The sequence below is a fragment of the Apostichopus japonicus genome, chromosome 6 (assembly GCF_037975245.1).
Source record: "Apostichopus japonicus isolate 1M-3 chromosome 6, ASM3797524v1, whole genome shotgun sequence".
In the NCBI taxonomy this organism is placed as follows: domain Eukaryota; kingdom Metazoa; phylum Echinodermata; class Holothuroidea; order Aspidochirotida; family Stichopodidae; genus Apostichopus; species Apostichopus japonicus.
In genome coordinates this window covers 14049986-14073579 of record NC_092566.1, presented here as the reverse complement: position 1 = coordinate 14073579, position 23594 = coordinate 14049986, and the positions used below count along the sequence as shown (strand labels likewise).

The following is a 23594-nucleotide window of genomic DNA, read 5'->3' as shown; positions in this document are numbered from 1 at the left end:
CCATTTTTGTCTCAGAATTCAGATGGTTTTATATATCAGTGGCTACAGTACTGTGCTCCATTTCTGAGAAAATACTTTTGAAGAGGATTCCCTATTTCCTTGTCATGCATTACATCTGTGCTCACTGTATAAATATCTTGTCCAGCAGCTGGCATATACTACCCCTCTTCTGTGGGTTAATATTTCAGCCAACCTCAGAATTAATGAACCTATATATATATATATATAACACTGTCTTGAACACATTGTTGTTTTGTTGGTATCACCAATCATCTCTTGTGGTAAGAGACTGCCTGAGATTCCAATCATTATACTGATCTATGGTACATAAATGAATGAACCTTGGAAGTAGTTCCAACAAATTTCAATTGAATATCTCTCTCTTAAATTAAGCGGGATATAAAGTTATAGGCTTGTGGTTTATATACAGCATAGCTCATGCATCATTGGCTAAGGTTTTAGTTGTAGGTCCAGTTAAATCCACCAATGGGAAAACCGATGGACCAGTTAATCAACCAATAGGAATATAGGTAAGAGATTGGACAGATAAGCTATACAGTGAGAGTTAGATTTCATGTTTCCACCTATTTTTCTTTCCCTAAATTTTCCAAGTATCTCTGACAGCAGAAATTACATCTTATTATTGCGTGGTATTCAGTGTCATGTGTGAACAGAACTGATCTTAAAAAGGTTTGATAGATAACCTGTGTTTTGGCAGTTGTTTCCAAAGGAGCCAGATGGGCACTGACACTGAAAGAAGAGCCCCTGACTGAGGGCATTGCAGGTACCTCCCTGAAGGCATGGATTATCAAGGCAAGGATCTAGAAGAGAGAGATGGAAAAGGAAATATTCATCAATTATCTAGCAGTTTCTGAATATTAATATGAAATACTTTGATTAATTGATATGGAAATTTAAGTTTGGTTAGAACAAGATTTGAATGAGTGATCTCAGGATTACATGTCCTATGCTCTGCTAACTGAAGCTATCTAGCTAGCCAGCCATTAGTTGGTGGATATTCCTGTGCTCTGCTAACTGAAGCTAGCCAGCCATTAGTTGGTGGAGATTCCTGTACAGCTATTGTAAGTCCTATGCTCTGCTAACTGAAGCTAGCCAGCCATTGTTGGTGGAGATTCCTGTACAGCTATTGTAAGTCCAGTGCTTTGCTAACTGAAGCCATTAGTTGGTGGAGATTCCTGTGCAGCTATTGCAAGTCCTATGCTCTGCTAACTGAAGCTAGCCAGCCATTAGTTGGTAGAGATTCCTGTACAGCTATTGTAAGTCCAGTGCTCTGCTAACTGAAGCCATTAGTTGGTGGAGATTCCTGTACAGCTATTGCAAGTCCTATGCTCTGCTAACTGAAGCTAGCCAGCCATTAGTTGGTGGAGATTCCTGTACAGCTATTGCAAGTCCTATGCTCTGCTAACTGAAGCTAGCCAGCCATTAGTTGGTGGAGATTCCTGTACAGCTATTGCAAGTCCTATGCTCTGCTAACTGAAGCTAGCCAGCCATTAGTTGGTGGAGATTTATTTTGCTGTGGGTTCCAGTCATTGACTTTGAGTCCCAAAATAAAATATATCATTACAGTATAAGTTTGTTGTAATTGTTACTTAAAACTCAGGAAGATATTTCAAGAAACCTCACCAAGATTTTGGCAGTTTTCACCCAGGTAGTCCGAGGGACAGGTACAAGAATATCTTCGAGGGTTGGTATCCAGTGCACAAGTACCTCCATTCTGACAAGGATTTGCGAAACATGGATCTGAAATGAAAATTAAACGGAACAAGGTAGCAAGGGGTATTTTAAAATATAAACTTCAATTATTTTACAAACCAAAGCAAGTACACAGTTCTTTCTGTGTGTATATGGGTGGGTGCTTATGTGTGCATTGAGTTGGGGATGGGTGTGGGGATGGGTGTGAGGATGGGGATGGGGAGGGAAATGTGAAGACTAATTCTTAATGTATAGAGAAGATCTTCCATTTTCGAAATTTGCTACAACTTTCTCTACCTTAAACTCAAACACAAGTTCATCCATATTTCAAATGAATATAGTATACACATTTCCTTTGGCTATAAAATGTCCTGTTCGAATAATCTAAATACTTTGCTGATTCGATGGACGGTTACATGTTCATGTTGCATGAATAAATAGTTATTACCTCTGTCAACTCCTTCATGATGTATGTATCTACAAACACAGTATTTGAAATATGATCAATACTTTCTGCAAAAAGTAAGAGAACAATTGGATTTACTACAGATATAGACAAGCTACATTTTCCTTAACCTCCCTCTTCTTTCGTTAAATTCTCTTCTTTTTTTTAATGTTTATTCTTCTGTGGAGTGGAGCAGCCTACAAGAGCATCTAGCTTAAAGGGTGTGAACACTTGCACATAAAGAAACGTCTAATGCCGGTAATTTGACCTAGTTTCGAATGAAGTGTAACAGAAGTGTTAAACACCACCATCGATCCCAGAAAAATACACACACAGCTTGCTACCGTCGGTAATTAATTAGACACTAGTGTACAGTCAGTATATACAGCTGCGGTCAATACCCACAGCACAGTATACAAACGATACAGCGATGGAAATCTCAGGTCCAGCTAAAGATAAAAAGGTATCACGTTTCATTACTGTCTGCATTTTGTAGCGACACGAACAACACGTCACTTGCAAGCAACAGAAGTTTTTCAGAAACTTTTTCAGATGGCCGCACGCTAATTGGGGCGAGTCTTCAATGCCTTTAACTCACCTCTCCTCCACTTCCTTGTACTGATACTTTGTTTGTTTACTCAAATGGATATAAAGTGTGGTGAATTGAATGATTTAAAGGTGACACACTAACCTCTAGAAGTGCAGTCAGGAAGGAAGAATTCTGATGTGCAAGTACAGCTGAATGACGTCCCAGCCTGAGTTGGGCTACATGTGCCTCCGTTACGGCACGGCAGAGAAGCACAGATTCCTGTGAAATTTCAGAAAAAGTTTATGGCTAAGAAATGATGAATTAATATTAAATATATACAAAACTATAATGACACTCTAGGGGGAGGGGGTCCATTGTGAAATTTGGTCCAGAAAATTTAAAGCCAAATAATAATTGCTTGCATAAGTTTCATATACGATGCTACCCTGTGTGCACCCTGACAAATCCCAGTATTTACATATAAACTGCTTGTTGAGTAGACACTATATAAAAGAGCATAATTAAACTAATACAACCCAGGCTTGTTCACTTTGCCCCAGATTCACTCATTACGATCTTCCCTGCCTATAGCAAATACCACCCGAGTCCCCTTTTTTTGGCCAAAAACAGGGGAGATTGAATATCTACCCCAGTTGGTAATGAGATTGAATATCTACCCGAGTTGGTAATGCTAGCCATACTGAACACTCCTCTGCTCAAGTTTATGATTAAACACACAGTGTTATTATTTCAGTGGTCAACCAAACTTGTCTTCACACTCAGGAAAGTAGTGCTGGCCATTAGTGTACGTGTGTTTACAATCATACAGGTGACTGGTCAATTAATTAGGTGCGCTCAAGCATGAATCCAAATGGCAGTATTTGGGGTATTTATATATGCTATCAAGTAACAAATTGTTAATGCTCGATTGAAATTGAGGACTGTTTTTCTATAGGTAGGCTTGACCGTCATGCTAGTATGTCAACCTGCATTGTTTCAAATGATTCCTATGGTTTGGTTTCTTTAATCCCACTAAATGAAGAAATCAGATATTAGCCACTACTTTAAATTGAGGTAACCGGATACAATATACTAGATGGTTTTATACAACACCTAATTGTTTTCTGGTCATTTGATTGGTCAATTGCTCGTTGATTGCACGCAAAATCCGCTCTATTCCACTCTATGAAATAGAACCATGGGTTATACTTTTTTGATAGCACTTTTTTCAATGGTAAGAGAGCAGAGAAACAGGCCTGTCTGTTCAAAACAATCTGTTGCATGAGTGCATTTTACATCCAATTATATCCAAATTTGAAGGTGCTGTACAAAACAAATAATGAATGGTTTCCATTCGTGCAATAGTGCAAATATTTCATTCGTTGTAAGATGTAATTTGTTCCATTCAACTCGGCTGCGCCTCGTTGAATGGAACATTCCATCTTTCAACTCATGAAATATTTGCACTATTGCACTCATAACCATTCATTATTTGTATATTAACAGATACAATATACTAGATAGTTATATTGGTCACAAAAAGAGCTGTTTAATAAATGATTTAAACCACAAGGTTATAATAATATGGGAGGACACCACTGTTTGTAGGGGATTTTATTATACCATATTATGAATGCCAAACACAGACTCTGGAAAAGTTGAGAAAGTTCGCTACAGACATTTGTAACTTTCATTCTACGTTAGGAACAAATCCTCATTGGGGTACTGTGTAGATTGTTTCATTTTTGACAATATTACAGAAAAACAGGCTGGTGAATCTTAAAAACCGCGATTTCAACATGAATATTAAATTAATATTGGGGTAACTTATTACGATCCTGCAATTGAGGTTAATCTTAGAAGTTGGAACCTACTGGAGAGTTGACAAATATCTCCAAAGAACTCATTTGGACAGGCACAAGAGAAAGAACCATCACTGGATGATGAAGAGCAGCCTCCTGCGTTCATGCAGGGGTTGGAAATGCAAGGATCTGTGACATAAAAACAAAGAGGTATCAAGAACAATTTACAAGAACTTTTAATTAAAGTAAAGTAAAATAAAGTAAAATAAAATAAAAGTAAAGTAAAATTTAAATTTAAATTAAAACTTAAAGTAAACAAATAGTATTAAATAATGAATTGGTATCATATAAAGAGTGGACCAGCATATGATGATATATTTAATTTTACGAGGACTCCTTTAAAAGCATACTAAAGCGAAGACAAAATTGAATCAATTGCTATCATTCAATTGACTAACGTAATTGACAATACAGCTCCAGAGAAATTAATTCATGACTGCTTGGATATGACATGCAAAAATTATACTTTCTACTTGTTCTGCAACTAAGCCAAAATGTTTTAATATCAGTCAAAAGACAATGACGAAATTTTACCTGGAAACTGACACAAGGCTCCGACGAAACTGTTGCCACAAGAACAGCTGAACTGATTATTCTGGATATCTGGATTGCATGTACCACCGTTGGCACAAGGTGATGAGAAACAGGGATCTGTGAAGCAATTTTAAATGTAATACATGCGGAATAAATATGAATAGTCATGAGAAAATATGTTGATTTTAAAAGGTGATCTTTATATAGTTCTGTACAACATTGTGACAACAAATGTTTCTGAAAGTTATTTAATCGAGAACTAAATTTAATTCTGAGATGAATTAAACAATTAAATCTTGCAAAGAAAGTAGCTGCAAGAGAGGTATAAAAGTTTTGAGTTATTGGTGACCAGTTTTGGTCTCAGACTGTCTACTAGCATATTTGGTGGAATAATGATGAATTTTAATGGCACATAGGCAAGGTACCACAGCAAAATAGTTACCATCAAAGTAAAACCGCTTGAGAAGATAATGTTCGATGCCTTACAACATCAATATTGGAATATCGTTGAACTCATATATGATCACATATTTGGAGATATATATTTCTTTTCTCTGTAGCAGATCATAAATATTTTAATCCAGATATTTCCAATGTAGAGATCCTGGCAAGCAAATTCAACGCTTCCCCTATCTCAAGGGAGCTTGAGCAAGTTCCCCCTTCACGGCATGTGAGGGGTGAAACATGGGGGTTTTTAAAGTAAGAATGGGGTCATGTCAGTGTTTTAAATACTTTTTTTCATTGAAAAGACATTGTATCTTTATAATAGTTGAGACCATTTACAGTATGTCATTCATTACCAATGGGGATCTTAAGAGTTTCCATAGAGGGCGTCGTCATGTCGGTCCTAAAATATTGTCATAGATATGGTTCTGGGTCCTCATGCGCATGATTTACCCTGCTATCAGATCTCCAAAGATTTTGTACAACATTCTTAATCTTTGTGCTAGTTGTAAAAATTAAGTTTAAAACGTTCTCATCTTCCATAATTACTAGCAGAATCGCACATATAAGTTTAGTATGTTCCATTTCAGAGACTTGGATGCAATTTTACAGACAATAACAACTTAAAGTCAGTTTAGCGAATGTGACTGAAAATACCATAAAGAAGCTTTCTGATCAAGGGCGTAGGAACCGGGGGGTAAGGGGCACCAGCCCCCTAGTGAAAAATATAGGGGGCGGAAGTATCATTCCGCCCCCCCGCTTTGCAAGTCAGAAAAAACCTTTTTCATTTCCAAATGAGAAAGAAATCTCATTTGGAGCATCAAATTGCATCTAAGGCCAGGTGAAAATGCAAAATTATATGGAGTGGGTGTTGAAGTGTGCTATATTGCACCAAATTGCATCTGAGGCCACCTGGAAATGCAAAAAGTTTCCAAAGGGGAGGGGGACACCCCCTCCCCTTAGACCCCTCCCCCAGGCCGGCCATCAGTCTTCAGCCCCCCACTCAAAAGTACCTTCCTACGCCGCTGTTTCTGATGCACTGCTGACCAGACCTGTGTAAAGTTTCCAAACAAACAATGGATCACGTTTTGATGTTAAAATGTGCCACTGTAGTTATGAGTGGTCAAAACAGTACATTAGCTCAAATATGTCACACTATGTGTGAATTAGGGTAAAGGGCAGGTACTTTGCCTAGAAGTGTCCATCAGAGATTCCTCGAAGGATTTCTGACTGATTTTTTCAGAGACTGCAGCTTGTCAAGACAGGACCAGTATGACAGTGCCCTCTGTTGATTTGGGGAACGGCTGGAGATCCCCACTGACTTGACAAAACAGCTCAGACAAATTAATTCATGACTGGATGACATGCACCAGTTTACTTTCTACTTGTTCTGCAACTAAGCACAATGTTACTCTTCTGTTAAACAGTCAATGTATCATGACGAAAGAGAAAACAAAATTACCTCGAGACTGACACAAGTCTCCCATGAAATTGTCGACACAAGAACAGCTGAACTGATTATTCTGAATATCTGGGATACAAATACCACCGTTGGAACAAGGTGATGAGAAACAGGGATCTGTTGGGCAAAGGCAGAAATCTTGTAATGTTAGGATAGATGTGACATCCGCTGAAATTGACCGGCTTTTCGTAAAATTCTTTAAAATTTGGAACGTTATCATGCAGCTCATAGCTGTATTACATATTTCACAGAATTGTGTCCCGAACACAAACAGAAGGGAAGAATCATTATATCAGTAGTTATTGAGTGTTGCATTTCTAGAATTGAAAATGACATAGTCAGTGCAACAAGTGACATTAATAGCATGTACAGCCTGGCAGGAATATTATATGGCTTGGAGCAGAAAGTAAAAGAATACTGATCTTAACCATTAACTTCCTATTGCTCATCGTCATATTTTATTCCTAGTATCAACAAAGTAACATTAGCTAAAATGTCTTTCTTAACACCAATCATATGAATTCTAAATATAAGTGTTAGAATAGTTTTACAAACTTTAAGATTTATGGTTAATGCTCTTGCCATGAGGACATTCAGTAACAACACTTTCCCCTTAGGTTTTGAAGATAACCTGTTAATTTATTCAAAGGTTCTTGCATGCAGTGAAATAAAGGAAAGAAATTAACACTTCTTCTTTACACAAAGGGTTTCTTATTCATGTTTATTTATGAGCTCACAGAAACAACAATGACAGATATGACCAGTTATGTATATGATTTTTTAAGTATTTGGGTATAGCAAAGAATGTATCTTGGATGTTACTTTCATCAAGTACTTTAAATTTATCTCTTATTTTAATCTCACCCATAAATTGGCATTGATCTCCTTGAAAACTGGGATTACAGATACAGAAGAAGCTCGACCCTTGAATATCAGCAGAAAAACAGGAGCCTCCATTAAGACATGGCGATGAGAAGCAAGGATCTGTGTAGGAGGATCAAAACAGTAGAATCATTCTTAACACTGCTGCTTATATTTCTATCATCTCCTGCCTCATATATTGATGAACATAAAAGATATTTAATAAATGTTGCGTTAGCATCAGAACAAATGAAGGTAACACTTGCTGCTACATGAAATATATTGTAACTGTTGAAAAAAAGTGTGAGAACAAACATTCAATACCTGGAGATAGCAATCTATAGCTGTTACATAAAATATATAGTAATTGTAATTGTTGAAAATATTGCCAGATGGAATATTCAATACCTGGAGATAGCACTCTATAGCTGTTACATAAAATATATATTAATTGTAATTGTTGAAAATATTGCCATGTGGAATATTCAATACCTGGAGATATCACTCTATAGCTGTTACATAAAATATATATTAATTGTAAATGTTGAAAATATTGCCAGATGGAATATTCAATACCTGAAGAAAAAACCTTGTACAAAAAACATTTTGTAATTGTTGAATGTGAAAGTATCAGGACAAATGCTCTGATACTACCTAAATTAAGCTTTCTGTTACATTTCAAATGTGAACAACAACAATTAACAATAAGTAAAAACAATTTCATTGTACATGTACTAACGTCTGATTTAATATGAATGTTAGAGAAATCTATGGTGAAATTGGTAATATTGCCAAGTGTTTGGACACAGTGTGATGGTAAACATCTTATGAGAAGTAGTTCATAGAGCTTTCAGACAACAAAATTTCCACTAGCTATTAGGGTCCACACATATTTTTAAAGTTGTACAATCTGTTTTTCATTAATTGTAATGAAATTGGCTCACTAACTGGCTATTGTCAAGAGACATAATTATACAGTGCGTAAAACGAGTCATCAAAATGCGTAAAAGAAGCCTTCCTTACCTAGTGTTTGACAGTTTGAGCCAATAAATCCCTGTTGGCAGGAACACATGTACTGTGAGCCCATAACATCTGAGGTACAAACACCGTTGTTTAAACAAGGAGATGAAGAACAGGGCTCTGCAGTAGAAGTGAGAAAACAATGTCATACTGACATAATGTAATCATATCGTAAACCAGGATATTCCAACTGTTCTCTTTGATGACAATATTCTATTCAATTCAAATTCAACACTTTTCAAAATTCTTTTCTGGTTTATACACAATAGTCTGGTATACTACCATAAACAAGTGATATATGGTGGACACTAGAAAAAAAGACAACAAGGGTTGTTTATCAAGTTAGTGACCACAGGAAAAAATATTAAACCAGAAAAACAGAAGAAAAAAACATCTAACTACGAAACCACAGAAACGTAACACAACTCTGATTGACACTGTCTATAAACTAGTTAATAGGATTTCAAGTTATTTTGGAATTCAAAATAATTGCATAAAGGGATGTCACAGAATCAAAGGGAAAAAATGACTAAATTATATTTTATCTATCTGAACATGTGCAAAACCTCTTTATATTTTATATTTGATATAGTGTTTATTTAGATTATGAGACTTCAACAAATTAATCAACCAGTCATGAACATTTTGAGAAATAACATGACCATTTTGGGACATTAGGTTAGAATGACTTTTCATGGCATGAAGTGAAATCATCGTTTTAATTTGAAAGGGATGACTTTAGGCGGGGAACTTAAGTCTTGATATGTTAGAGTCCAAAAAACAGAAATATGTGCGTGCTAGTAATATTTCTAACAGCTATCAAGGTTTTCAAGATATTCAGCTTTAAACATATGACAAGTCTCTGGAATGCGGCTCTTTTATGGCTAACTTAATAAAGACATCTGCTCCAAAGTGCAGGTCAGCCTAAATGTTATAGTCTTAATCCATTGTTTTACAATTTTATTATGAACTCAACCCAACCATGTTTATTAAATTTCATAGAAACAAAAAGGCAGTCTTGGATTATGTTTGGAACTATTTCTCCTTGACAATTTGTATTGCATTGTTAACATGTTATTTTAGGTCATGCATGTTTCTCATGTTTTCCTATATTTTTTTGTGTTGCATCTGAGGAACTGACCTGACAGCCTGTGACTATATAGTCCAGTCATTTGAATTGGTGATCCTTAGAGGTTTAAATAGTCATTTCTCAAAAATTAAATTTTGAGGTTTCTGAATTATGTTTTAACCACATAACACTGAAATATAGAAGTGCTGTGAACTAAAAGCTGTGATATGTCTTAGTTTCTAATGGTATAACAACTTTATAACTTCGCATAGCATTTCGCTAGGTGAAACTAGATAATTTTCCTTCTTACATGGAAAAAGTACATTTATATTTTATAATACATATCAAATCAAATATCATACATTGCCATGACGGTCAAGCCTGCCTATAGAATAACAGGCCTCCTCAAATTAACTCTAGCTTTAATTTGTTACTTGATAGCATAAACTACCCAAATACTGCCATTAGGATGTTAATTGACCAGTCACCTGTATGATTGTAAACACAAGTGCTTTAATGGCCAGCACTACTTTCATGTGTGAAGACAAGTTGGCTTGACGACTGAAATAGTACACTGTGTGTTTAATCATGAACTTGTGCAGAGGAGTGTTCAGTATGGCTAGCATTACCAACTCGGGTAGATATTCAATCTCCCTTGTTTTTGGCCAAAAACAGGGGACTCAGGTGGTAGTTGCTATAGGCAGGGAAGATTGTAATGGCAATGAACAATTTAGCTTGTGGTGAGCATTAATGAGAATTCACCATGATTTTTATCTTTGGCAATACTTTTTATAACAAACCTGGGAACTGGCATGTGCTGCCTTTGTAGTCATCAGGACAAACACACTGAAAAGATCCTGTCCCAATGTTTCCAAGGCATGTACCTCCGTTATCACATGGATTGTTGCTGCACGGATCTAAGATAAACAGAGAAGGAACAAAGGATGCCGTGTGATTGCTACTGTTTTAATTTAAATATTAACTGTTGACCTCACTGGGGTGTTATCTTTTTATTGCATGTCCATGTTTAATTCTTCATGACTATATATAAACTTAGGGTACGTTTACAGTCTGATCAGAAACCAAGCTCATCAGGAGACAATATGAAGCTAAATTTGGCCTTAACATCGTTGAAAGCATATTAAACTTTATTTCATAGAGTTTATCTGTATGAATAATCGATCCAATCGATAAAAATACAATAAAATCTGCCCAAAACGCCACCTCCCCCACCCACCCTGTCCCTTCCACATTTAGTACAAAGTGACTAATGACTACTCTACTTACCCTGAAATTGACAGAGATTTCCCTCAAAGAATCTGTCACAAAGACACTGAAATAGATCACTTGTCCCAAGTCTGATGCAGGTACCATTTTCACAAGGAGATGATAAGCATGGATCTGAAAACAAAGTCACCATTTATGTGCATTATAGTGATATATAATCTCTAGTGCATGTATGCACTAGTCCACATCCATGATAAGGACAACTTTCTTGTAAAATATATTTACCAAACCAACCAGTGTCATTAGACAATTAATTGCTACGCTTTGTTTTAAATGCTTTAATTATTCTGTTTGTTGCCTTAAAGTCATTAAAATCGCATAATGCGTTCAATCTTGACAGTCAAAATAATGTTTTATTGATACTGTTGGGTAGTAAATAATCACACCATCACGATGATGTAATTTTTGTTTGGCCAGAATTTTGGCCCACTCTCAGAGTTTGAGAGAATGAGCAATTTAAACAATAACACTGCCTTTATTTTATCCAGAACATTTATCAGAAGCAGACATCTTGTAGGTGTATTGAGCATTCATAACTGTACATTGGGCTGTATGCATCGGGACTACACTACTGTATGCCTAACACCATTATGGATTGCATTTTTCTCTTGTATTGCCCTGTCTCTCAAATAACGTTCTCGTAGCATTGTGAGCCAATCGAAGGAGACATGAAATATGTATGTGATTCTCTGAAATATGTATGCGATTCTCTGAAATTTGTTGTATATGCAGATAATGGCATACATTCCTCTTCAATGGTCTTAACAGATATCACTGCTTTTGGGAAAAAGAACTTAGAGAAGTTGCTGCAGCGATGTACTTACCAGGTGGAACATCACAGGTAGATCCTGAGTAGCCATCAATACAGTTACAGAAGAAATTAACTCCACCCGGAATTTCAAACGGCGTACAACTACCACCAAACTGACAGGGATTGTTTGGAAAACAAGGATTATCTGTGATAAATGAAAGAAAGAAATAAAAATGCAGAGCTGGACATTTTTCTTAAAAAGGCTTTTTGTGTTTGGTCAGCCATTTTAGGCACAGTGTTAAAATAAGAAGCTGCGGGCAGCTGCAAATACCTCTGCAGCAACGCTGAATCAATGTCACAGAATAGAGATGACCTTGACAAACCAGCAAATGTCAATTGTGTGAAACTACACAAAGAATTACATCCTAGGCAGTGGGGATAAGTGGCGTAGCGTCCATACAGTCAGTGGGGGCGGATGCCCCCCCTGACGGACTGCTAGCGCCCTTTTCAGCTTTTACCACATTTTACTTATTCACGATTATTGACTTTTTTATTGCACTAAATACCTATTGACATTTGTCACATTTTGTTTGTGTAATTTTCTGACAAAATGGCGATGACACCTATTTATTCTTCGTTTATCTGCAAATTAGCAAGGCCCTGAAAGGGTCATTTCCGGCGATCTAGGGTTTTCTTTACTCAAAATATTTCTGTACGCTCCGCGCCAACCTGTGGTGGCGCTCTGCTTAGATAGTGTCGAAAGCGCCCCTACAGACCATTCTCGCCCCCCCTGAAATATACCCCTAGCTCCGCCACTGGTGGGGATGCACAATGCTGCAGCCCCCTCAGCATCCTAATATTGACATGCTGCAGCCCTTCCCAAACATACCAAGTATTACTCAAGTAAGGATTGCAGCTGATCAAGCTTAGATGATCTGTTGAAAATTTTCATCAAATGAAGATTAATAAGAGATTAGTTTGATTTCATCAAGAACAAATGAATATTAAACTTTGTTTCATTATTTGAAGTGAAACTAATTAACTAGTTATGATGGTTATTTAATATGAAATGAGGGATAGCATCAAATATCTGCCAAACTCAACTCACAAGGCTGGTGTAAAAGGCACTGAGGTTTATTTAGTTTATAAGCTTATTTCACTATTTCAAGAAATATTTAATCTTACATGAACAGGAATGCTACGTATTATCTCAATGCCTTTGTTAGTTAAACCTTGGAAAAGCTAATATTCATTAACAGCAATCAATGCCAACCATAATGGATCAGCAAATATATATACCAGACCGATTCAGATATAAGATCACAAGCTTGTTTGAAATAACAAAATCAGGGAATAATTTATCCAGTATCACATAGTAAAATGCTACTTAAAATGGTATAATTGCTATGCAATTTCAACAACGTATCATGTCAGTTTTTAACACAGAAATCATCATGATAGTGTTTTTTAAGAGACAAACTTCAGAACCTTCAAAACTGCTGCAAAAATTGTTAACACTAATATATTCCCTGAAAATATCAACCTTAAAGTCACAATAAGTTTTACAGAATTAAACAGTGGATTTTTCCATGCCTCAGTGACATCATCAAGTGATTCACTTCACAGCCCATCAACAAGAGCACTGTTAAACATATTGTTCTCATTCTACAATACACACTAGCCTGTGCGGATCGAATGAACCTTTTATGTACACAAAATTCAACAAGTACTTCCTTATCCACAAAACTAACTTAAGGAATACTGCAAGCCTTACCTACCACATTCATATGCACCATGAAAACTTTTCAAATCTCTTCTCTACACTACATTATTATATTTAATTCACAAGTGAGAAGATACATAAGTTTCTTATTTGTAGGACTTGCTGTTTATATGTTTGTAATACTGTTTGTGTATCGCAGTCTATTGATACTTATACTATTGCTTTTTTTTCTGTTTACGACCTGTGTAAGCCGAATTTCCGATTGTGGACAATAAATTTAATTCAATTCAATTATTAATATGAAGCGGTGTACGTCTGGGTTATGAAAGTTGTTTGAATCAAACGGGTCCACTGCTTAGTTACTCAAATCAATGTCCACTTGGTTTATACCAAACTCTAGGAGGTTGGCCTGATATTTATTGATCCTTGCAACTTTATTTGTAACTTATCCATTTGTAAAATCGGCCGTTTAAACGTTTAGGTCTTTAAACGAAAACTCACAGCCCTACTGAGAACACATCAAAGGACACTAAAAGGTACCAGAAGAGACTTAGAAGACCTTAGAAGACCTTTAAAGACACCAAAAGACACCAGAAGACACTATAAGATCCTTACAGGACCTCAGGAGACACTGGAAGATACCAGAAGTAAAGTCAGCCTATAAAGTTACTGCACAGTCAAGTCACAATTTGAAAACAAGTGGCTTCATACTCACCATGCTGACAAATGTCACCAAAGAATGAGTCTGTACAGGAACACACAACCCTGTCTGTAAAGCTACATTGTCCTCCATTCTGACATGGACTAGTTTCACACGGGTCAGGATCTGTATACAAATTAAATGAATGTTTGTTTGGCAAGTATCACACACAGATGTCCATAATACACACATATGGACTTAATGCCAACAAACAGCAGCAACATATATGTATACCAATGATAATGAGGTGCATGGGTTTCACTTGAGGGTGTCTGTGAATCGGTAAAATCTAATGAAAATATGGCTGATTTAGTCAGAGTTTGTATTGTCCTATACCGATGGTCACAAACTATGGGGCATGACAAATTTTCAGTGGGTCACAGGATTCTCCCAGAGGTTAAAAATTTATCTACGCTTTTCAGAGTTTAATGATGGGGATTGATTATTACGATTATTTTATTTTAGTTAAGTCCATAGTTCAAGCTAGCTTTTATGCATTCTGAGCATTGATTCTGAGGGGTGGGTGGGGGGTTGTGGCTGGGTGTGGGGGTGGGGGTGGGTGGCATGGCTCAGTCCTTATGGAAGATCTGGGGCTGTCGGACAAAAAGGTTGCAGATTGCTGTCTTACACATGTTAATCAATACCTTCATAGCTGTGAAAAATTTCATTTCAATAGATTTTATTATCTCACAAAAATGTTCAGTATCTGAAAAGTTAAAGAATATTTATGTCAGTTTATTTTTCTGTTACTGCTAGGATGTTGGCTGGCTTAATACACTTCCTCTGTGGAGCAGAGAATAATTCTTTTGGATTCACTGCATGTATCCTTCATATGAAGAATGTATGACACTTTGCAAGTACTTCTTTTCTTCTTTTATGACAAAACCACTGGTCATTAACGACCTACGTTTCATTTATCACAGTACAGTATAATGCAATCACATAGGTCAGCTGACGACAATGGGCCAATCAGATTCGAGAAATTTAAACAAGTATGAATAAAATTACCTTCGCAATCATATTCCATGCACTGCACAATATCACCTTCACCATTAACATTTTCCAGAGTGAAAACAGGATTTGAGAATTGGTTTCTCGAGAAGCGAACACAGACGAATGGTACTTCGCTGCAGGTCACAGAGGTCAAATCCAAAGATCCTGTTATATCCTCTAGGATGAGATTAGAGCCTGCTACCAGGCTACGCTGCAGAGAGTCAGTAGGTATGGAAGCTACGGTCTCCGCTGACAGAGGGCAAAACAGAAAATATTCAATTTAGGTCGGATATACAGAAGAAGGATAAATCTGAATGTAACAATGAATTGTTACAATGAAATGAGAAATCTTTCAATATTGAATATAGGAATGAAAATGATGAATAACTTAAAAACCACATTACCATGAAGAAACCATTCAATATGTAAATTTATGTCACTATTACACTGCAAACAGCAGGGCAAATTTTTAGCGTTCATCGGGGTCCTTCTAGATGAACAAGTTTCTGTTCGGACATCTCCAGAAACAGCTTTTGTAGGAGTCAGGCTGGACAACTAGTTATTTATAGTAATTATATTAATATTTACATCAAATTCAGATTACATTGTAACTACATACCCCAAAACAGTTTAATGATAATTAATATCACTTTCCATCACTTTAGAGATGAAAACAAAAATAGTGGTAGGCCTCTGATCCACCCAAGGGGAATTTTAATGGCCCATAGCTGGTGTTCTATTCACCAAGCCTACACATCTTTCCTACAATGCCTACACATTGGTCAATCTTCTTTGATTTGCTACATTTTTTCAGACATCCAAATTTGCTGTTCTGACTAGCAAAATTAAGACCTGGTGCTCCACAGGTAAAGGTGTTTGACTGCTAGTGAAGTAATACAATCAATAGCACCCTATTAAGATGGCAGGTGGCCATAAAGAGGAGTACTCCATCTCTAAGCCTTATCTGCTTTAATACCTTCTTTGGTGTAGACACAGCTACTAGCGAGAATATCAAGTGGTGGAAAGGATTGATAAAATAATTGGTGTACTTTTCCTCTACCATTGATTCTTACCTGCTGTATAACTAAGTGTCCACTTTCTGGTGTAGACACAGCTACTAGCAGGGAATATCAAGGGGTGGAAAGGATTGATCACAGAGTTGGTGTACGTTTCCTCTAACATTGATCCTTACCTGCTGTAATACCTAGTCCATTTGAGTCAGTGTTGGTGAAAACATCTACCTGCCACAAATCTGTGCCATTAACACTTGCTCCAAAGACACCTGAACTGATTAGTAGATTGAGATTAATGAAATTGCTCTGTCCACTTTGAAGCTGTTCGGGTACCCGGTAAGTTGGAATAAGATTTGTCACCTGTACACCTGTTTACAAATAGTAATGGAAGATATGGTTAAGTGTAAAATATAAATATTGATGATGCTTTAAACATCATCAACTGCAGACAAATAATATTAAGTTCTTTGCTATTTATTTGCAGTTTATTCTCCACAATATCCCAAACAACTTCCACCTTTTATGCTGTTTATGTTTACAACAATGGTATCTCCCATCATTGACATACACTGTGCTTTAGTTTTTCTGTAGTTTCCTCTTAATATATGTGATCTGTACCTTACTTGAATCAAATTCACTTTTCAGTAGATATTACTAGAGCAGCGATCCTAACAAATCATTGCATAGCGTTGCTATTGACCCTAAGTTGGGATTGTTTTGTGTGATATCTGGATATACAAAAAAAATGTCAGTGAAACATGCAGTCTGCTCATTCATGAGCCACGAAGAGTTGATCAGGAAGAACATTGGGTTTACACCACAACATCTCTGCTGTTCAACATATGATAATATCAAATTTAAGCCATGGTAGTATTCGACGTAAGCCCATATGTACAGTATGGTGAAAGAAGACTATATCAATTATCAAATGCAGTAAAATAACAGTAACTTTTTAACACTCCAAAAATAAAATGATATGTATAGGCATATATATACCAACACAGTAACTTAATTTGTGACTTTTAGATATATATGTCCTCCAATCACCTATCAAACCTATTTATCTTTGACAATTTTATCAGAAAGGACCATAAAAAAGCTTCAAACTAGATGCAGCAAATTACTGGTTAACTTCATTTCAGCATTTAGTTAAACAGGTAGTACAGTACATCATGTAACATTAACTTTCACTGAGATTGCCAATGATAGGCAAGGGCACAGTCAACTTTTATACTGTATGGACTAATTTTCAATGTAGAATATTTTTCTGAAGAGATGGATGGAAAATATTCCATTTGATATCACCTCCCTTTTTGTAAAATGAGGAGAGACACACAATCATTTCTTGTCTTCTTTAGGGTTAATGCTATGTTATTTCAGGTTTGGTTACAGCAGTCTACAGACTGGAGTGTTTTATTGGCAAGAAAAAGATAACCATATCTTAACTTAAGAACAAGATACTAAGATGGAATTTCTCAACAAGTCATTTGAAATGTTTGTTTAACTAAGGCATGTTGTCTACCAATGGAATATTATCCCTTTCATAATTTACGGTAAGTTTCACTCGGTAACACATATTTCGGTAACTACGTTATTTCAGTTTTGGTTACAGCAGTCTACAGACTGGAGTACTTTATTTGGCTAAAAAAAATAACCATATCTTAAGAACAAGATACTAAAATGGAATTTTTCAACGAACCGATTGAAATGTTTGTTTCTAGTTCCCTACATTAACGCATGTTGTCTACCAATGGAATATTATCCCTTTAATAATTCATGATAGGTAACACATATTTCTGTTTTATATATTGAGTTAATACATGTATACCTCTACAGGCAACCTCCACACAATCTGACAAAGCCATCTCACTACTACTTGAAAGAGTAAAGTTAACACTGGCAGCAGGGTTCCTCTCCAGCCTGGCACAGATATAGTCAAATTCACCGCATGTGAAGGGTAGTGTGTCGATCAGAGCACTGACTGATTGAAAGAGCCCGGTCATTCCTGCAGCTAGGTCAAATCCCGACTGCTGAGGGGTGAGAGTGATGGGAAATGTTTGGGAGGAACCGGGATCATCTGGATCGGTCGACAGATACCAAACTAAATTCCAAAGATCATCTCCAGTAACACTGCCACCAGAGGTACTCGATGAGAAAGCAAACGTGAAGAATAAACGATTGGTAGAGGACCGTTCCACTAGTGTCGGAGGGTTGCTAAACTGGAGCATGGAATTGATAATCTCTACACCTGTGTAAGAAAGAATAGTACGTATGTTGACATAAATTCATGGGAAACACTGCCATTAGCCAAGTTTGTTACTATAGTAACAACTTTATGATCCTCATATCACTTTCCAAATATTTCATGTCTTTGATATTTTAGTTAACAAACCATGAACAAGTGCTACCAAACTTTCAACCAGGCTGTAATATGGAATTTTAGTACCATCTGGTATAAGTGGATGGAGATGGATAAGGAGGTGAAGTGGGAAATTGTCTTTCTAATTCATATCTAGCAGATATTTTAATTCAAAGATGCTGTTTCTGCATGATTTACTCTTCTGCTAATACTTTGCCCCTTCACATTTGAGGGATATTTCAGCTTTAGCCCACCTGTTTTACCAAAAAAAAAATTGTAGCACAATTATGGCGGTTGTGGTAGTACTAACTCATGGTAGTAAAGGCAAGACTTGCTGTACATACAAAAAATGAGAATTCTACCTAAAATAGGGCGGGGTTAGTTAGACTATAAACGGTGGACTCTCTCAGCTGGCTCTCTTCAATTAACATTGTTTCTAAATGTTTCTACAAACGCATACTAAACAGTGCAATGAAACGACTTACATATGGGTATGTACCCAAAGCATGGAAAGTGAATGTTTTATGTAGGGTAAAGCATATGTCTCTGTGATGCAAACTTTATTGGATTTTGGGAGATACACCCTATGGAATATTAAATGTCATTAGATAAATGCCCATAAGCATGCTGCATATTGAAAATATGGTCACCCAGGCTCACAATGAAACAGGCATTTTACTGCCAGCTGGCTTCAGAACTAATCTTCTAACTGAGTAAACCATAACAAATTTCAACACTTACTCCTAATATCTGAGAGTGATTTTGGATGGTCAGAACTGCTAGGAAAGTATTTTTTGAAAGATCCAAACAATTTTAGCAAAGAAAATCATTGGAGCCGATACGGACGACCTTTAAGATTGTTACCTTCACAATTAATCATGCTGCAACCGATTAATGACCCCGTTAACAAGAAATCGGGACTAGGGTTCTCTCCTTTACTCAGTTCCACACAGATGTAAGGGACATCCTGACATGTCAGGGTTGAGAGGTCGGCAAAAGAAAAGATTCCGCTTATGGAAGCTGTGGATCCTGCGGTGATGGGTGTGTTTGCTTGAACAGAGTTCAAAGGTGATGTGTCTAGGTCAATCCTGACCCCACTTCCATCAGATTGGTCATTCAAGTAAAACTGAACATCCCATAAGCCTGTGCCACTAATATTATCACCACTGGCATCGGCCTGGATGGATGCAATCAGGTTAAGGGCGTTGATGAAGACGCCTTCCCGGAGTATAGCGTTTTGAGGTATCGGAGTCACTGATTGGACGATCACACCTGTATGACAAAGAGCAAGAGCAGCATAATGCGTGATACATCAAGTCTAACACATTCTAACACATCACTTAAGTTTAATCTCCAAACAGCAGGTTGATTAACAATATTTCAACTAATGTTGAAGTTACACATCTGAAGTGGAACGAAAATGTACACTGATCTGAGATGCACGTTTCAAGTTTTTATTTTCTACATTCGATGGGTACTATTAAATATCAAATAATTCATAAAAGCAGAGGTGTAAACAGTAGCAAATACAGTAACATTCCATGGGTACTATTAAATATCAAATAATTTATAAAAACAAAGGGGTTAACACTGTAGCAAATACAGTAAACAGAGAGTAGAAGTTAAGATATAAGAGTAAGGAACTACTTTTCTAGTCTGGTCAGTTCATAACATACAAATATTTATACATATACATAAACATATAATAATACAACCTTATGCACCCTTGACATCAGTGTCAAGGTATTGAAATTTATTCTTTGAAAATGTGGAAAGAAAAACAAAAAGAAAGTTAACTGTTTCAGATCATCGTGGCGACTATGACATCACAGATAAATTGACACAAGTTCCCAGACACAACTTTTAATAATTAAGAAATCTCCCAAATGGAAGTCTTGGCTGTTTGGGAGAGTTGTACTTCTGAAATGTTTTAGTATTTATGAGGTACTTGAGATGGTTGGGTTTGTGTCTCCTTAACAATGTAATGCAGCAAGCAAAAGAAATTTGACTGTCATCAAGGAATACATTGTTTTCAAGTACTAGCTGTTTTCATTAGTATAATACAACCTGTGTTAAAAAAAATTACTAAAATTACAGAAATTTTGCAACTAAATCCTCAAAATTATACACATTACTACTAAGAAAGGGTCTCACCGATGGTTTCCTCTTCACAAAGCATGCCTTGTCTTCCTAACGTACACTGGCAAGTAAAGCTGAATTGATTATCCAGGCAGGTACCACCAAAGAGACAAGTTATTCCTTCACAGGCATTAACAGCTATGGGAAGAAAAGGTTTGAAATACGTAAAACATCTATTATAGCAAGAAATTAAATTTAAAGCAATGAATACAACGTACCAAAGAACTAGAAAATGCATTTTCCATCTTTGGGTTGACTGGTTGTGTTTGCAATGTTTCATTCATTCCAAACCCTGCTCTAGAACTGACAATGTACATTATAGGGACAATATAGTGCTGGACTGACACAGACCTAATATACAGCACTGTTAAGATCCAATGCATATTTATTGTAAGTGTATTCTCTTTTTCATGTTCACGACGTCTAACTCACCATCATTACATGTTGTTCCCGTCCAGCCAACAGCACATTGGCACACAGGGCCATCTTCCCTCTGTTCACAGCTTCCACCATTGTTACAAGTTAGGTCATTGCAAGTCAGAAGATCTGAAAAACAAACATCAAGTTCACACCATTTAACATCATGTCCACAAAACCTTAGTTAACACAAAAAATTGAAACATGTAACTGTGGTCATAATTGCCAGCATATTAATTTCATCTCATGTAATTTGGCTCGTAACATTGCAACCTCCGCGTATAAGACCAGGATCCACCCATGCACCCATGAGACTAATATACCCTTTGAAACTTTGTTCATAAGGACAAATCATTGAGAATTACAACCTTACCTAGAGAATGACAATGTTAGTATCATATTTTTACTGAGAAGATATAGAACAATAATCCCCTGACATTTCCATAACTTCCAGCCTAGTGCATACATTATAATGGCTCAAAAGGATATTTAAATATCCCATAATTTCTGATGGGATGTCGCATAAGTGTGACAGTGTCATGTGTCACACAAGTGTGAAAGCATCAGGAGTCACAAAAGTATGAAAGCATGTATCACTTAATATTACTCTACTATCTCTAAGTATTAATCAACCAAACCAAGGTTTCCTTCACAATTCCTCAGTAACAGTTTCTTGCAGTTACTATTGGGGGGACTTTGGTTTGGAGAGCCTGAAAAATGGTCTTCAAAGAAAATATTACTCTGATTCGAATTTGATACGCTCTGACGGAAAGTCAACTACAAACTACAAGGAAACGTATAAGTCTGTGTGTGGAGTAATAACTATATTAGAGACTAGCCCCACCACCCAACAAATTGTAACATTTGTTCTAAAGATCCACAGTAATAGATTCTCAAAAGTTTGAAGAAAATGTTTTGAGTCTCGTAATTTACTTTATCTTTGGTCATTTTCTTTCAGGAATAATGCTTTTCATGACTAATGAGGAACACATACGGTTCCATACTAGAAAGAGGAGAAATTACCCGTACCTGTACAGGAGAAGAACTGACATCTAGTCAATATGCTGTCATTGGGTACACCTTCCAGTAAGAAGACTGGCTGAGATAGAATATTCCTACGAAGAGTCAAGCAAATGTAGCGGACATCTGAACAAGACAGACCAGTCAGATCCAGGTTTGTGGCTAGGTTAGACAACACGAGGGAGCTGCCAACCGTTGAGATTGGAGTATTGGCAACAGTTGGCGGCAAAACAATGGTCTGGTTTACAGCTGGGATTCCGTTACCATCAATGTTGGTGCTTGTAAAAACATCCACCTGTAAAATAAAAGGAAATGAAATATTCACTACACTGTACCCTGTAAATATTCCTTAATTGTAATATTATGAAGTCTTTGTTTTTTGTTTCTGTGTTTGATTTTGCTTTGGGTTTGTTTTTTTTGTTTGTATACATTGTTCAGCAAACCACTGCTCATGCTTTCATTATGGAATAAAAATGTATTAATTGGACATTTGTTGAGGGTCAGTATGGATGACCTGGTTTTTGGGGGGATGTTTTGGGACACACTGTTGTTGTTAAACAGGGGGTATTGAGCAATTCTCATGCTTCTACTTGGTTCCAGTTTGTTGATTGCCCATTTTGCGATCTAATTGTCTGAAGAGGATCCAATATGAATGTACATATGAAGAAGAGGTGTGAAAAAAGTTGTGGTTTTGAAAACACACTTTTAAGATCAAAAGATAAAGTGTGAGAGCACTCATGGATAAATTACCCACTACTTACAGACATTTCTTATTTATAGTTTGTTCTCTATACCTCCTGACCCTGAATGCTTTGTGCTTGCTCTAGTTGCGACAGTTCAGCACAGGGACATAGTCACCATAACGTATCAATATACCAGGTTGCACAAACAAAATTATATATTCTTCAGGTACTTCAATGTGATGATACATTGTTCCTATATTACAAACAGAGCTCAACAAAGTTGATAGCTTAATATTACTGTCTATGTGATCTACTACAGTTACATGCTGCAATACTTCTGAAATAAAACCCAAGATACCATATGTAGTTCTGGACAATCGAATGGTGCAATGTCTTTTTGCTTAAATGTCATCAGCACACTTTCTTATCTTACTCAATCAAATATTCAAATCATAGATTTTGTCAAAAGGGAAACTTAAGCACCACAAGCCAGAGTCAACAGCCACCTCTTATTTGTCATGAAGAACAACTGCATGTGGTATCTAAAACTTAGTATTAATTGGCAACTAA

General features: G+C 36.6%; 1 protein-coding gene across 3 annotated transcripts in view; it reads right to left on the bottom strand.

Moving 5' to 3' along the window:
• The window catches only part of LOC139969054 (protocadherin Fat 4-like), a 124680-nt gene that overhangs the window by 77347 nt on the left and 23739 nt on the right, over nt 1–23594 (bottom strand). For 2 of the 3 annotated variants that reach the window (XM_071973793.1, XM_071973795.1), the window contains 19 exons: nt 22351–22636; nt 21337–21450; nt 20920–21042; nt 19630–20037; nt 18235–18654; nt 16586–16774; nt 15409–15642; nt 14416–14526; nt 12051–12182; nt 11227–11340; nt 10740–10856; nt 8874–8990; nt 7854–7973; nt 6990–7106; nt 5084–5200; nt 4562–4678; nt 2850–2966; nt 1645–1761; nt 705–821 (listed from right to left, as the gene is read on the bottom strand). In XM_071973793.1, the coding sequence (XP_071829894.1) occupies nt 705–821; nt 1645–1761; nt 2850–2966; nt 4562–4678; nt 5084–5200; nt 6990–7106; nt 7854–7973; nt 8874–8990; nt 10740–10856; nt 11227–11340; nt 12051–12182; nt 14416–14526; nt 15409–15642; nt 16586–16774; nt 18235–18654; nt 19630–20037; nt 20920–21042; nt 21337–21450; nt 22351–22636 (3187 nt within the window). The remainder of the gene's footprint in view (nt 1–704; nt 822–1644; nt 1762–2849; nt 2967–4561; nt 4679–5083; nt 5201–6989; nt 7107–7853; nt 7974–8873; nt 8991–10739; nt 10857–11226; nt 11341–12050; nt 12183–14415; nt 14527–15408; nt 15643–16585; nt 16775–18234; nt 18655–19629; nt 20038–20919; nt 21043–21336; nt 21451–22350; nt 22637–23594) is intronic. The other variant, XM_071973794.1, reaches the window with a different exon arrangement.